General features: G+C 43.0%; 1 protein-coding gene and 1 long non-coding RNA gene across 3 annotated transcripts in view; one reads left to right on the top strand and one right to left on the bottom strand.

Annotated features, from left to right (window-relative positions):
* Positions 1-13,812, bottom strand: part of LOC132211217 (uncharacterized) — a 1,824,365-nt gene that overhangs the window by 1,413,442 nt on the left and 397,111 nt on the right. The gene's annotated exons all lie outside the window — the stretch shown is intronic.
* The window catches only part of NRP1 (neuropilin 1), a 171,758-nt gene that overhangs the window by 144,676 nt on the left and 13,270 nt on the right, over positions 1-13,812 (top strand). Inside the window, exons 11-12 of one of the 2 annotated variants that reach the window (XM_059712800.1) lie at positions 3,253-3,336; positions 9,838-9,897. In XM_059712800.1, coding sequence (XP_059568783.1) covers positions 3,253-3,336; positions 9,838-9,897 — 144 coding nt within the window. Of the gene's footprint in view, positions 1-3,252; positions 3,358-9,837; positions 9,898-13,812 lie in introns of both variants that reach the window. The other variant, XM_059712791.1, reaches the window with a different exon arrangement.

The raw sequence follows: 13,812 nt of genomic DNA, 5'->3' as shown, positions 1-13,812 counted from the left end.
AAACAATAAGAAAGCCCACTGCATGGGAGAACATATTTGCCAATGTTATATCAGATAAGGACCTAATTTCCAAAATTTATAGGGAACTCATACATATCAACAAAGGAAGATAAACAGTCCAATCAAAAAATGAGCAAAGGACCTAAATAGATACTTTTAGAAAGTGGACATACAGAAGGCCAGGAGGCATATGAAAACATGCTCAAAGTCACTAATCATGTGAGAGATACAAATCAAAATGATATGAGATACCATCTCACACCTGTCAGAATGGCTACCATCAACAAATCAAAAAATGAAAAGTGCTGGTGAGGATGTGGAGAAAAGGAAACCCTTATGCACTGCTGGTGGGAATGCAGACTGGTGCAGCCACTGTGGAAAACAGTATGGAGTTTCCTAAAAAAATTAAAAATGGAACTCTCTTTTGACCCAGTAATCCCACTCTAGGCATATATCCCAAGAAATCAGATACACCTGTCAGAAAGGATATATACACCTCTATGTTCATAGCAGCACAATTTAATTGTCAGAGAAATGTAAATCAAAATCGCAATAAGATAGTACCTCATACCTGTCTGAATGGTTATCAATAAATCAACAAACAACAAATGCTGGCAACAATGTGTAGAAAACAGAACCCCCATGCACTATCAGCAGAATTGCAAATTGGTACAGCCACTGTTTAAAATATTATGTATATTCCTTAAAAAAATTAAAAGTGAAACTACCTTATTACCCAACAATTCCACTTCTGGGTATTTATTCGAAGAAATTGTAACACTAGTTCAAAAATATATATGCATCTCTTTGTTCACTGAAGTGTTATTTACAATAACTAAGATATAAAAGCAACCTAAATGTCCATCAGATGAATGGATAAAGAAAATGTGGTACATATATACAATGGAATATCACTCAGTCATAAAAAGAAATGAAATATTAATATTTGCAATCACAAGGATATACCTAGAGTGTATTGTGCTAAGTAAGTCAGGCAGAGAAAGACAAATACCATTTGAGTTCACTTATATGTGGTGTCTAAAAAACAAAATAAATGAACAAACAAAACTGAAAGAGATACAGAGAACAAACTGATGGTTATCAGGTGGAAATGGGCATTAAGGGCTGGATGAAAAGGTGAAGAGATTAAAACTTACAAATTGGCTGCTACAAAATAGTCAGAGGGGTGTAAAACACAGCATAGGGAATCCTATATAATAAAGAGGTAATATGCAAATTGACCATCACTCCAACACACAAGATGGCCACCCCCATGTGGACACAAGATGGCCACCACAAGATGACCGGCAGGGGAGGGCAGTTGTGGGTGATCAGGCCAGCAGGGGAGGGCAGTTGGGAGGGACCAGGTCTGCAAGGGAGGGCAATTGGGGGCGATTAGGCCTGCAGGGGAGGACAGTTAGGGGCAACCATGGCCTCCTGGGGAGGACAGTTGGGGGGGACCAGGCTGTAAGGGAGGGCAGTTGGGGGGGACCAGGCCAGCAGGAGAGGGCAGTTGGGGGTGACCAGGCCAGCAAGGGTGAGCAGTTGGGGGAGACAAAGTCTACAGGGGAGGGCAGTTGGGGGGACCAGGCCTGTAGGGGAAGGCAGTTGGGGGGACCAGGCTGGCAGGGGAGGACAGTTATGGGTGACCAGGCTGGCAGGGGAGGACAGTTAGGGGTGACCAGGCTGGCAGGGGAGCGCAGTTGGGGGCAATTGGGCTGGCAGGGGAGCAGTTAGGCGTCGATCAGGCTGGCAGGCAGAAGTGGTTAGGGGCAATCAGGCAGGCAGGCAGGCAGGCAAGCAGTTGGGAGCCAGCAGGCCTGGATTGTGAGAGGGATGTCCGACTGATCGGGCCTAAACGGGCAGTCGGACATCCCTCGAGGGGTCCCAGATTGGAGAGGGTGTAGGCTGGGCTGAGGGACACACCCCCGCATGCATTAATTTCATGCACTGGGCCTCTCATATAATAAATAATATTGTAATAACTATGTGGTTCCAGGTGGATACTAGACTATCATGGTGATCACTTCATAAGTTATATAAATACTTAACCACTAGGCTGTGCACTTGTAACTAATATAATATTGCATATGATCTGTAATTAAAATATATATAAAAATAAAATTGAGAAAAATAAGCAGAGCCTGGAATATTTGTGTATGCATTTTACAAAGTGTAGACTGTATGCCTAAACAGCGTGCATGATATCTGTATATGCTGATTTCCTCGTTACTGTTGGTGTGTGCTTTTGGACAGTTGAGGAAGTTGAAATTAGCTACATTTCTACATTTGTCATAACTCTATTCAGTAAGCACAATAACAATGTGAAATTTTTACTGAGAAAGCAGCAGTTACCAGCACATTCCTACTGGCTAGAAGCTATTAGAGATCAGGCCCCCACTCTTGTCTGATTCTCAAACATCAAGAGAACTGTACATTATCTCCAGCCTCATATGAGAAATGTATGCCCAAAACTATAAAATATTAAACAGATTTCAAAAATGAATAACAAGCTGAAAAAAGTAGATCGAACTAAATTTAAAGAACTTTAAAAGCAGTCTTTGATTAATGTTGGATACATTTCATCTACAAACTCAAAGGTATGGGAATACCTGCCAGCAGTGGAATGCAGTCCTCTGGGAATTAAGGTAAAATGACCCCAGGATATATCAGAAAAGTTCTTCCAGACACCTGATCTGGAGAGGGGCCATAAATTGATGGAAGTAGAGTTACTCTTTAAAGAGCAAAAAAAAATCAATACTGTTCTAAAACTGAATGTCTTGGGAAACTCTTTGGAGGAAAAAATATAATATGAACTTAGCAAACTAAGTAAGTACTAAGAATATAAAAGAATTCATGACAAGGGAGTTCTCCAGCACCTTAAAAATGAAAGGAAAAACAAACAGTTCAAGCAATACGTGTAAAATCAAAGTTCTCAACTCCAGGATCATGAATAAATAACTAGTGAGAATTCAAGAACTTCCAGGAAAAGGATGTTTATGTACATAACAATGTAAAAAATGCTAAGGCACCCAACTCTATTCAGTAGATATGAATCAAATACCAAAACAAAGCAGTCCCCAATGGATTCTGGAAAATTCAAGTCTATTTAGCTCTAGAAAGAGGTAAATCATGCTCCTGGCCTCCTTGCCACAGATTTGAGTTTCCTGCAAAAGTGTTAGCAGATTCAATAGCCAGAGCTTTGAGAATACATTTCAGAGGTGAGATATTAATCCTTGGATCTTGTTTCAGCACCTACAGCTGGACCAACCACTCCCAATGGGAACTTGGTGGATGAATGTGATGATGACCAGGCCAACTGCCACAGTGGAACAGGTGATGACTTCCAGCTCACAGGTGCAGAAACCATCTCCATCCCATTGCTATGCCATTTCAGTTCATACTGCCATTGAGACCACCTAATTAATGCCTGTTTGTGTTTGTGTAGCTCCTCATGGTGGTGGTCATGAGGGTGGTAGCAGAACTGTCTCAACAAAGGCAGCCTTGCCAGAAGACATGCATCGCTATTTCCTCCATGTAAAGAACTTGTTCTTAATAGTCACGGCCATTTGAAATTATAATTTTAGTCATTTACAGAGTTGATGCTAGGATTATTTTAATTGAATAAGTATTTCTCCATGGCTAAATTGCTAAACATATCCCCATCTTCAACCCCCCCACCCCCATAACACATTAATTACACACACTTTAGAATGTTTATTTTTCCTTTCTAGTGAGGATACTTTTTTTGAGTGGATCCTTTATCAAACTAATTGATGAAATTAGGCTTGTATTTGAAATGCAACTTTTAAGTTAGTATTTGGTAAATCATTTTACATTAGAAGTTTCAATGACAGAATCAATTGTCATTACACATTACCACTGACTAGCAAGTATATCAGGGCTGTTGTGTGCCAAATAGCTCACTAATTAATTTAGAGTATCTAATTAATAAAAGAGAAACATGCAAATTGACTGCACCTCCACTATGCCCCAAGCCACGCCCACCAGCCAATCAGAGTGACTATATGCAAATTTACCCAACCAAGATGGCAGCCAGCAGTCACAGAGCTGGAGCAAGCAGGAGGTTTGGTTGCCCCAGCAATGGAGGAAGCCAAGGTTCCCGCCTGCCCTGGCCGGCTGTGGCCTCTGCTCAAGGCAACAAAGTTTTAATTATAGAAGATAAATAAATCCCAGATTCCTGCTTCCAGCCAGCCTCCATTGGGAGCTTGGGTAGCCGGGGGCCGTGGCCAGCCTACAAACAGCCATCAGCTCCTCACCCAGGTGAGGATGGCCACACCTTCATGGGGTGAGGGTCCCTGCTAGGCGGCTTGGCCAGCCTGCAAACAGCCATTAGCCCCTCACCCAGGATGGCCACATCCTCATGGGGTGAAGGTCCCTGCTGGGGGGCTTGGCCAGCCTGCAAACAGCCATCAGTCCCTCACCCAGGATGGCCATATCCTCATGGGGTGAGGGTCCCCGCTGGGGGCTTGGCCAGCCTGAAAACAGCCATCAGCCACTCACCCAGGCTGGCCAGGCACCCCAGCAGGATCCCCCTCCCTGAAGGGGATGTGGCCAGCCTGAAAATGGCCCTCAGCCCCTCACCCAGGCTGGCCAGGCACTCCAGCAGGGACCCCCACCCTGAAGGGGGAGTGGTCAGTCTGAAAACAGCCCTCAGCCTCTCACGCAGGCTGGCCAGGAACCCCAGCAGGACCCCCACCCTGATCCGGGACACCCTTCAGGGCAAACCAGCTGGCCCCCACCCATACACCAGGCCTCTATCCTATACAGTAAAAGGGTAATATGCAAATTGACCCTAACAGCAGAATGACTGGGAATGACTAGTCACTATGACACACACTGACTACCAGGGGGCAGACGCTCAATGCAGGAGCTGCCCCTTGGTGGTCAGTGCACTCCCACCTGGGGAGTTCTGCTTAGCCACCAGCCAGGCTGACGGCTGCCAGTACAGTGGTGGTGGCGGGAGCCTCTCCCTCCTCCTCAGCAGCCCTAAGGATGTCCGACTGCCACTTAGACCTGCTCCCTGCTGGCAAGTGGACATCCCCTGAGGGCTCCTAGGCTTCCGGAGGGATGTCTGATTGCCAGTTTAGGCCCAATCCCCCAGGGAACAGGCCTAAGCCAGCATGTGGTCATCCCCCGAGGGGCCCCAGACTGCGAGAGGGCACAGGCAGGGCTGAGGGACCCCCTCGAGTGCACAAATTTTTGTACACTGGGCCTCTAATATATATTATAAAAGGCCAGTGACCATAATGTCGTAATGTTGTAATGACCAAACAACTGGTCAGTGGCACAGCAGGCCTCAGTCTCACAGTACGGCGGGCCTGGGGTCTTGTGCAATTTCAAACACTGGGCCTTTAGTTACTCCATAATATTCTAAAACCCTCAAAGCTAGCAAGTGACCTTTTCTTCCAATTGGAATGGCAGAGCAAATGTTAGGCAAGTGGGGAAATGAAATTGTATCAGTTTGAAATTGGCCAAGGCAATTTCCACCCTATTGTAAAAGGTACTATGGAACCTTTATCCAGGTCAAAATGCAGTTTCATATAGCATCTGACTCTCACTTAGATTGAAACCTTGGATGTAGGTCTGTATTTTACCCAGAAAGGATTAAGAGAGCCCACAAAATTAATTTCCATATGTGAAACTGAAGGCACTACCATGTAACTTCATAACAGTGCATAATGTTATTGGATAATGCATTTATGTGGCCAATAAATGCTACATTGCTTTGTGCATTTGAAAATAAAGCTTATATATGTAGCCATAAGCCACAAAAATTACTCTAATTAATACAGTCCATTTCTTTGCAAGATGTCAAGTTCAAGCTGAAAACCCTACAGCTGAGGTTAAAAACAGAGTACCATTCTATGAACCCGGTCCCATAGAACCTTCCCAGGGTTGCCTGTAAGCACTGCCCCAAACCTCAGGCTTTTAATAGAACATTTCACACATCTGAAGTGAAATTCCTCATAAAAAGGAATGGCTGCAATCATTGAAGTATATCCTTTTCAATTAGCCTCTGTGGTGAGGATTCTTTTCTTTATATACCCTAAAGTGGTCAGTTAATATAGATTAGAACAAAGCCTCAGATTTACTCCTCATATCAGAACAACCAACTTTCTCATTTTTATATCAGTTCATTACTGAATCAATTGAAACTAAAACCTTTGAATGAAATAGAGCAAGTATATTAGCCTGGAGCAAATTGTGTATGGCAACAATTACAAACCACAGAAAATGAGTCATTTGTAGGGGAAAACTGGCAATCCTTTAAAACTCTAAGGTTATGGTTTATCTACAGCTTTTAAAATCATTTTTTGTGTACATAGAAAAAAATTTCATTCCTGTTCATATTACCATGGCAAAAAAGAGTTATTTTCTCAGGCCATCAAATTTTTCTCAATAATTCTATAAATATATGCATCATACTAAGAATTTCTGGGGTGCTCATAATGCACACTTCACGCCCTCATCAAGAAGGGATTTTAGAAGGCATTTCATGCTACATATGTATTTATTGCATTATAACCAAATTTGCTTGGTGAAGCTGTTTGCTATCCTTTCCTGAAAAAGGGTATGCATATATAAATATTTGCAAGGAGCAAAACTATCACCTAAGTCAGGTGCCTTTTCACATGTAAACAAGTCACGTCCTAGGTACACACACAACTCTGCATTCTCTTTGCTCACTCTGGCACAGGCTTTACCTTCAGAGCTGCAAGTCTTGAATGTTCAGTACAAGAAAAACAAACTAAAAGCATTCTCACTTTAACCCTGATAGGTGGAGGAGATTAGGATCAAGGCTCTATTAAACAGGGTTCAGTCTTTTAAAGCAGATGTTGTTTCTTTAATTTCTCCTCCTGGGGTGACCTGTTTGTATACAGAGAGAGGTAACTATTACAGTAAAATGCTCACTTCTTACAAACAACACTGAATTCCAGGTGAAATGTACCAAGTGCATGGGAATGAGAGGTTTTGCTCTCCAGTATTTGCTTGCCAAGGTGAAAATTCACCTCCAAGTTATTCATTTGCAAGTGGCTTTGAACTCATTACATAATAGGATTGTCTTCAAAGGCACTGGGAGGCCAGATTTCACATTGGACCTGTGTTTACCCAAGAGTGGAATTTGGCTTCCAACCTATAATAAAACGGATAATGCATATTGGTTTTATAAAGTGAGTTTTTCTCCTAAAAGAACACCGGGAATAGAATGCTAATGTATTTTGGCCTCCCTCCAATTCTGCCATTATAGAGTCACCTTCCTAACCCATCCTATCTAATAAAAGAGAAAAATGGTAATTGGCGTACGACGATACCCTTTTCATTGGCTGATCAGGACTATATGCAAATTAACTGCCAACTATGATTGGCAGTTAACTGCCAACTAAGATTGGCAGTTAACTGCCAAAAAGATGGCGGTTAATTTGCATATGTAGGCACAATGCAGGGAGGCAAAAGGGAAAGCAGGAAGAAGCCCCCTGCCACTGACAGTGATCAGAAACCCAGGGGGGAGCTAAGAGCTGGGGGGCAGGGCAAAGGCGGCCCTGGGGCCGCCTTTGCCCTGCCCCCCAGCCATGATTGGAGAATCAGGCGCCTTTGCCGCCCTGGCCAGTGATAGCAGGAAGTAGGGGTGGAGCCAGCGATGGGAGCTGGGCACGGTCGAAGATGGCAGTCCCAGGAGCTAGGGGTCCCTTGCCTGGGCCTAAAGTGGAGCCCACGATCGCGGGGCCGCTGCAGCTGCGGGTCCCCGCTGCCTGGGCCGGACGCCTCAGCCAGAGGCATTAGGCCTGGGCAGGGGCGGAGCCTGCAACCGCGGGGAGCTGAGGGTCCCCTGCCCAGGCCTGACACCTCTGCCGGAGGCCTCAGGCCTGGTCAAGGGGCCGATCCGGTAATTGGTGATCGGAGGGTGATGAGGGTCAACTCCTCTGGCCGAGGCATCAGGCCTGGGTGGGGGAGGAGCCGGGGGTTGGGGGGATATGATGGTCCCCTTGCCCAGGCCTGAAGCCTGGGTCAGAGGCGTCAGGCTTGGGCGGAGGGTGGAGCAAGCGATCAGAGGGAGATGGGGGTCCCCGGCCCAGGCATGATTCCTGGGCCAGAGGCCTCAGGCCTGGGTGGGGGCCAGAGCCAGTGATCGGGGGGAGATGGGGGTCCCCTGTCCAAGCCTGACACCTCTGGCGGAGGCATCAGGCCTGGGCAAGGGGCCGATCCTGCGATTGGAGGGTGATGGGGGTCTACGCCTCTGGCGGAGGCATCAGGCCTGGGCAAGGGGCCGATCAGGCGATTGGAGGGTGATGGGGGTCAACGCCTGAGGGCTCCCAGTATGTGAGAGGGGGCAGGCTGGGCTGAGGGACTCTCCCCTCCCCACACACACCCAGTGCACGAATTTCGTGCACCGGGCCCCTAGTAATATATATGATTCCTTCTTTCTGGTGCCTACTTCATTGAAGCCACAAACCTGTATGACCACTTAGCTGGAACATTTATTGGGAGAACAGGGTTGACATGACTTGGTGCGGCAGCAGGTTAGCTCAGAAATCTTCAGACCATTCCAAGAGCATGATTCTGAAGCTCTGATTCATGATCTGGATGATTTCTAATCTTTGGGAGCTGCAGGATAGGACTAGGGCTCGGTACAATAGAGATGATCACAGATCTTTATTGAATGATACTATTGGTAGGTCTACAGTGGCACCCTATAATCACCTCCAACACTCTTCATGACAGTCATAGGTCCACCCCATGCCTTCCTTACTCTGAGTCTGCCCAGGACTTTATCTCTTGGGAGAGCAGATAGTTTCTGACCATGGTGTGCAGTGCAGACACTCTTAAGGAGAAATGCCTAAACAAGCACGTAGGCAATAAACAGCAAAACACTCTTTCCCAAGCTTATTTCAGTATAAGACTCACCTGAGAAGTTTTCAGAATTACATATTTCAAGGGCTGACCCCCAGAGATTCTGGTTTTCAGTGAGATCTGAGGAGGGTAACTGGATTGGGAACTGCAATCTCAATAAACGTTCAGGTGATTCTTCTGGTTGGGCAAGTTTAGGACAGAATATAATGATAAAGAGTAGACAGTGGGAGAGCTAAGAAAGGGGAAAAAAGGACACAGCTAAGTGTCCACATGGTCCCCTGACCAGCAATTCAAAGTCAACCCAAACTGACTGAAAGTTCACATTGCTCAGGGTGTTATTTGTGCAATCTCCAGTTCCTTGGAACTGTGAGGAAATGCTTCTCCCCTTCTCATTTTCCTGCAGCTTTTCCAAACTACATACTGGGCAGAATATCTGTCCTTGGGGAAAAATAAACAACTATTATTGTAGGGAAAAAAAGGAGGAACTACTGCCACCCAGTTTAAACCACCAGTTTTTAAAAGCGATTGTAGGACCAGCCTTGCAACTCCCCTGAAGGCACACATCTGCAACCTTGGGAAACTCTTCAAAACTTAGAGGTCTTGGCCAGGGTTAATGCCCCAGTTGCTGAGGACATTTGGAGGCCTTTGTTTTCACTGTTGCAATGGCATGCCATGTTCAGTCTAGGAATCAGGGGATGACCTTGGAATGAAGTATCAAATTCTCTCTCCTACCTGGATGTCTTATGACTAAATGTGCTGGGTAAAAAATAATAGTTTATTTGAGCTTGACATTGTGATGAGCAAAATTTAAACAAAATAATGACTACAGCTGAGATTAACAGAAGGATTTTCTGTGGAAATGTTTTCCTCTATCTAATGTATGTAAGCATACATTTCTCTACTGCATATTCTCTACAATTTTTCATTTTTCTCACTTTTGTATGTTACTCTTTTGTTTTTCAGGTGGTACCACTGTGCTGACCACAGAAAAGCCAACCATAATAGACAGCACCATACAATCAGGTATCAAATAAAATAGAAAATGTGGTTGATTTCCCATATGCCTGTTTTCCCTCCCCGTCCCCTTCTAAAATAGAGCATTGCTGTACTTCTGGATTCAGCTTCTCTCAAAACCCTAGAAAAGAGATACCATGCAGCATCTGGTTTCCAAGCATGAGCCATAACTATTGCTTCCCTTCCATTCACATGTATATGTGGCACGGAGCGAGATTTCCTGCTCTATCAGTAATTGCCAAATGGTGACAACCCAGCTCTGAACTGAAGAAGTAGGCTAACATACTTTGTTTAACCACAGCCCATCTAGGACATGGACTGTGTTTGCAAACTACAGAAGAAGGAAATCGTACAAGCAGTAGCCTGACTATTTTATTTTCATCACCATTCTACAAAATCAAGACAGGCAAAGTTTGTCAGCTTTGCCTGCCACAGAGTTGGCAGTTTTACAACAGTGTTTCCAGTGAGCATGCCACGAAGTGGGGCGCAGGAAGCCAGTGCTCTAATTGTATGTAGGGAGAGGACCACCCTCATGAAGGGCACCTCCTCATCCTTTTATTAATGGAAAAGCACAATGACTTTTAAGGCCCTTAGTTTACTGTTTATCAAGGCCAGCCACAGTTAAATGGTGGCCTCCTCTCACTCTCCTTTGTATTGTGTTAGTATTCTGTAGAATTCTTTCCTACAGACCCACATGGAAGAAAACAGTCAGTATAAAGCAATCAGAGGTTTTAAATACTTTGAAGTTAATCATCAAAGTAAGGTGAACAGGTCAGCTTTCCAGCTTCTCCCATTTCCTTTATAGAAGCTCACTCAGGCTTCGCCTCCACAGTCATTTATTAATGGGGCATGTGGTGTATATCAATGTTTCATCAGCACTATGACACTACCCAGCTAGGCAGAGAGTATACAGGATTGTTCTAATTAGTATGCTTCCTTAAAGGTCCCTATCACCATTGACCTGATTTAACTGCAAAATAAACTTCTCTTCAGTTAGACTTAACACCAAGTATCCTGTAATGTATTCAGGTTGCCAAAAGCCTTCTATCACACAGCTCAAAAACCCCAAATACCAAAAAATGAAAGAGAAGAATAATATGTTCACCAAAAAATTCCAAAACAGCTGTAGTACTATCCACATCTTTTCATGTTATAAAATGTGGCCTTAATGGATTGTGCAGTAGTAACCTGGGATGGCTGAAACTGCCTCATGAGTGAAGCATGGCCTCTTGCTTGCTCCCTTCCTTTCCTGAAAGCCTTCAGCCCTTCAGTGAAACAACCATCAGTTGGCTCTCTTTGACTCAATATTAAAGAAGAGGGGTGAGGTGAAACAAGGAAGTTCTATTGATGAAGCAAACACTTTAACTGTTGTTTTAGTTTCTTCTCTTGCCAGAGCATTAATTAAAACCACTATGAAATTGCCAATGAACTGTTTTATCTCCCCTCTTGCCTATCAAAAGAGCTAGGGGTCATTAAAGAAATGAAAGAGAATGATAACTGCAAAAAAAAAACCAGAAAGATATATCAGATCCCCAAATTGGATCATTTTCCCTAAATGTGGAATGTCTGTATTGTCAGAGCAGGAATGACTTTGTGAACACACTTGATTTGTGCATGAGCTCAAGGCCATTAGTGTGAAGGCTTCACATATGAGCTCCAGGACCAGACAGCCATCTCACAGAGTCTACGGTAGTCAGAGGGCAGATGGGCAAATCATGAACCAGGTAGACCATTATTAGAAGTTCATGTCAAGCCACAGGGTTTACTGATAGGGTCCAGTTTTGAAATCCAGGGTCTGCCCAGAGTCCTTTACAAATCACCCTGGTTTCTTGTTTTTCTATTGCCTGAATTAAAAATCTGCAAATCTTCAGTTGTGGATAATGGATATCTGATTTTTTTGAGGAGTCCAGTGCATGTTCAGAATGCTCCACAAGGACCTGAGAGTGTCAATCTAGGCAAGGTCTAACTCTGAGGTGTCCCCAGGGGTCAAGTCCACATTGTTCTGCAGGCTTCAGATTCTACAGGCGTCTTTACAAGCAGTAGAAAATTAGACCCCCAAACTCTCATTATAATCTGAATTTGATGAGGCCAGTATAGACTCAAGCAGAGTCTCAAGATTTCATTTTGAGGATTCTTATCAATATAATAAACTCAGTGGGCATATAATATCTATATGCTGTCTGGATTATAACCAGATGCATAAAAGCCTATTAATTCTCTGCCAGGAATTGATGAAAATTCTGCATTTTAAATCCAGCTCCCCCCTCATGAAGCCTTTTATCCTCTGAGAATCTTCACACATTCCTAGATCAAACATTCCTAGATTGTATTTATAACGTCTGATTATATGGGCCTCAGCTTCTCCACTTGTTTGTACCACACATCCAGTCTATAAGTAAGCAAGTTAACACACTCAATAGAAATTCAGGTTTAAAAGTTAAATCCTTGTGCATATAGTGTGCTAATATTCCATTGCGAGTAAGGGAGGTTCAACAAGCACCACTGATGTGTGCTCACAGTGGCTATAAATTTGTTTTAAGTGCAGAATACTATTTTCTGCTATTTTTAAGAGTCAAGAAGGAATTTAGCCAGATTATTCCCAATGAATTTAATAAGAATTGGGTAATATTTTGAAGATTTAAAAGTCAATAGTCCTATACATTTATTTCACTCATCCGTTGCTTTTTTCTTTCTCAGTTCTTTTCTCCTCCCCTTCTGTCTTTTTTTCTTCTGTTTTTTTTTTCTTTTTCCTTTCTATAAGTGTTTATGTGTATTTTGTATGTGTAATAGCCTTTTTATCCAGGCTTGAATTTTCAACACTGAGCTACTCTTACTCTATACCTTTCCTCCACAAAATGCATAGATTTTCAAAAACTTTACTTTAAATGATCAAGATTAACAGAAGTAAGCTATATAATCAGGACAAGAACATCAAAGCGTAATAAAATCAAAATGTTAGAGCAATTCATCCTGTTAGATTCATAGAACTAGAAAGAACATTGAAAGATCAAGATGAACTGCCATTCACTGCAGCAGGAGAAATGCCTAAATCATCTTTTCAGGCAAAGCTGTCGCATGTCCTGGTGATTGCAAAAACACCCAAGTTCATATATTTATGATATCACCAGAATATTGATAGCCAAAATAATGGATAGTGTGGTTTTCTGTATTATACAATAAATTTAATGTATTAACCAGGTAAATATAACAAGAAATGTGTGTTCCATAGTGGCTTGCTGCCCTCCTGTATATGCTTGTCTTATAAACCACATTTAAGGAGAAAACCAAAACCCACATACACATTAACATTTTCCAATATTAACATTTTCTAACATGAGATTATGTAACAGTACATTCCTGGGTTTTGGTGGTTGACATCCAAGATTGTTCATTCAGTCCCTATTCAGTTCACTTCATCTGCATGATTTGACCTTGCTGCACAAGTATGGTACATTTTGGAAAAAGTTTATCATGCTCTAAGAAGCCTTGGTTTTGATAGACTAGACATGAAATACAGCTCTCCAATAACACTGTGGCTGTGAAGTCTAGAAATAATTCCTGAAAATCCACCCATACTTTAATTTTAGGTCCCAAAGACAGCATTTGGAACATTCAAAATAGAAGAAACTTTCCTTTTGCACTAACTGAAAATGTTCATATTATGCATATCACTTACTAGTTTACTGTTTCACACTGGTCCTATCTATGCATGCTTTGGGAGGTCACATTGTCATTGAAAATGAGATTCTATCCTTCTCAGTTTTAACACTTCATATAGTGAATGTTTTCCAAAAATGTATAGTAGCATTCGGAAAGAGTTCCTTGGAAACTAAAAGTGCGAAGAAAATCATCCTTATTTATTCAAGAAATCTTTCCATTAAAATTTCTCTTCCCATTGTTAAATTAGAGAGGAGCAATGGAGCC

The sequence above is a fragment of the Myotis daubentonii genome, chromosome 1 (assembly GCF_963259705.1).
Source record: "Myotis daubentonii chromosome 1, mMyoDau2.1, whole genome shotgun sequence".
Classification (NCBI taxonomy): domain Eukaryota; kingdom Metazoa; phylum Chordata; class Mammalia; order Chiroptera; family Vespertilionidae; genus Myotis; species Myotis daubentonii.
This window is presented reverse-complemented; position numbering and strand designations above follow the sequence as displayed.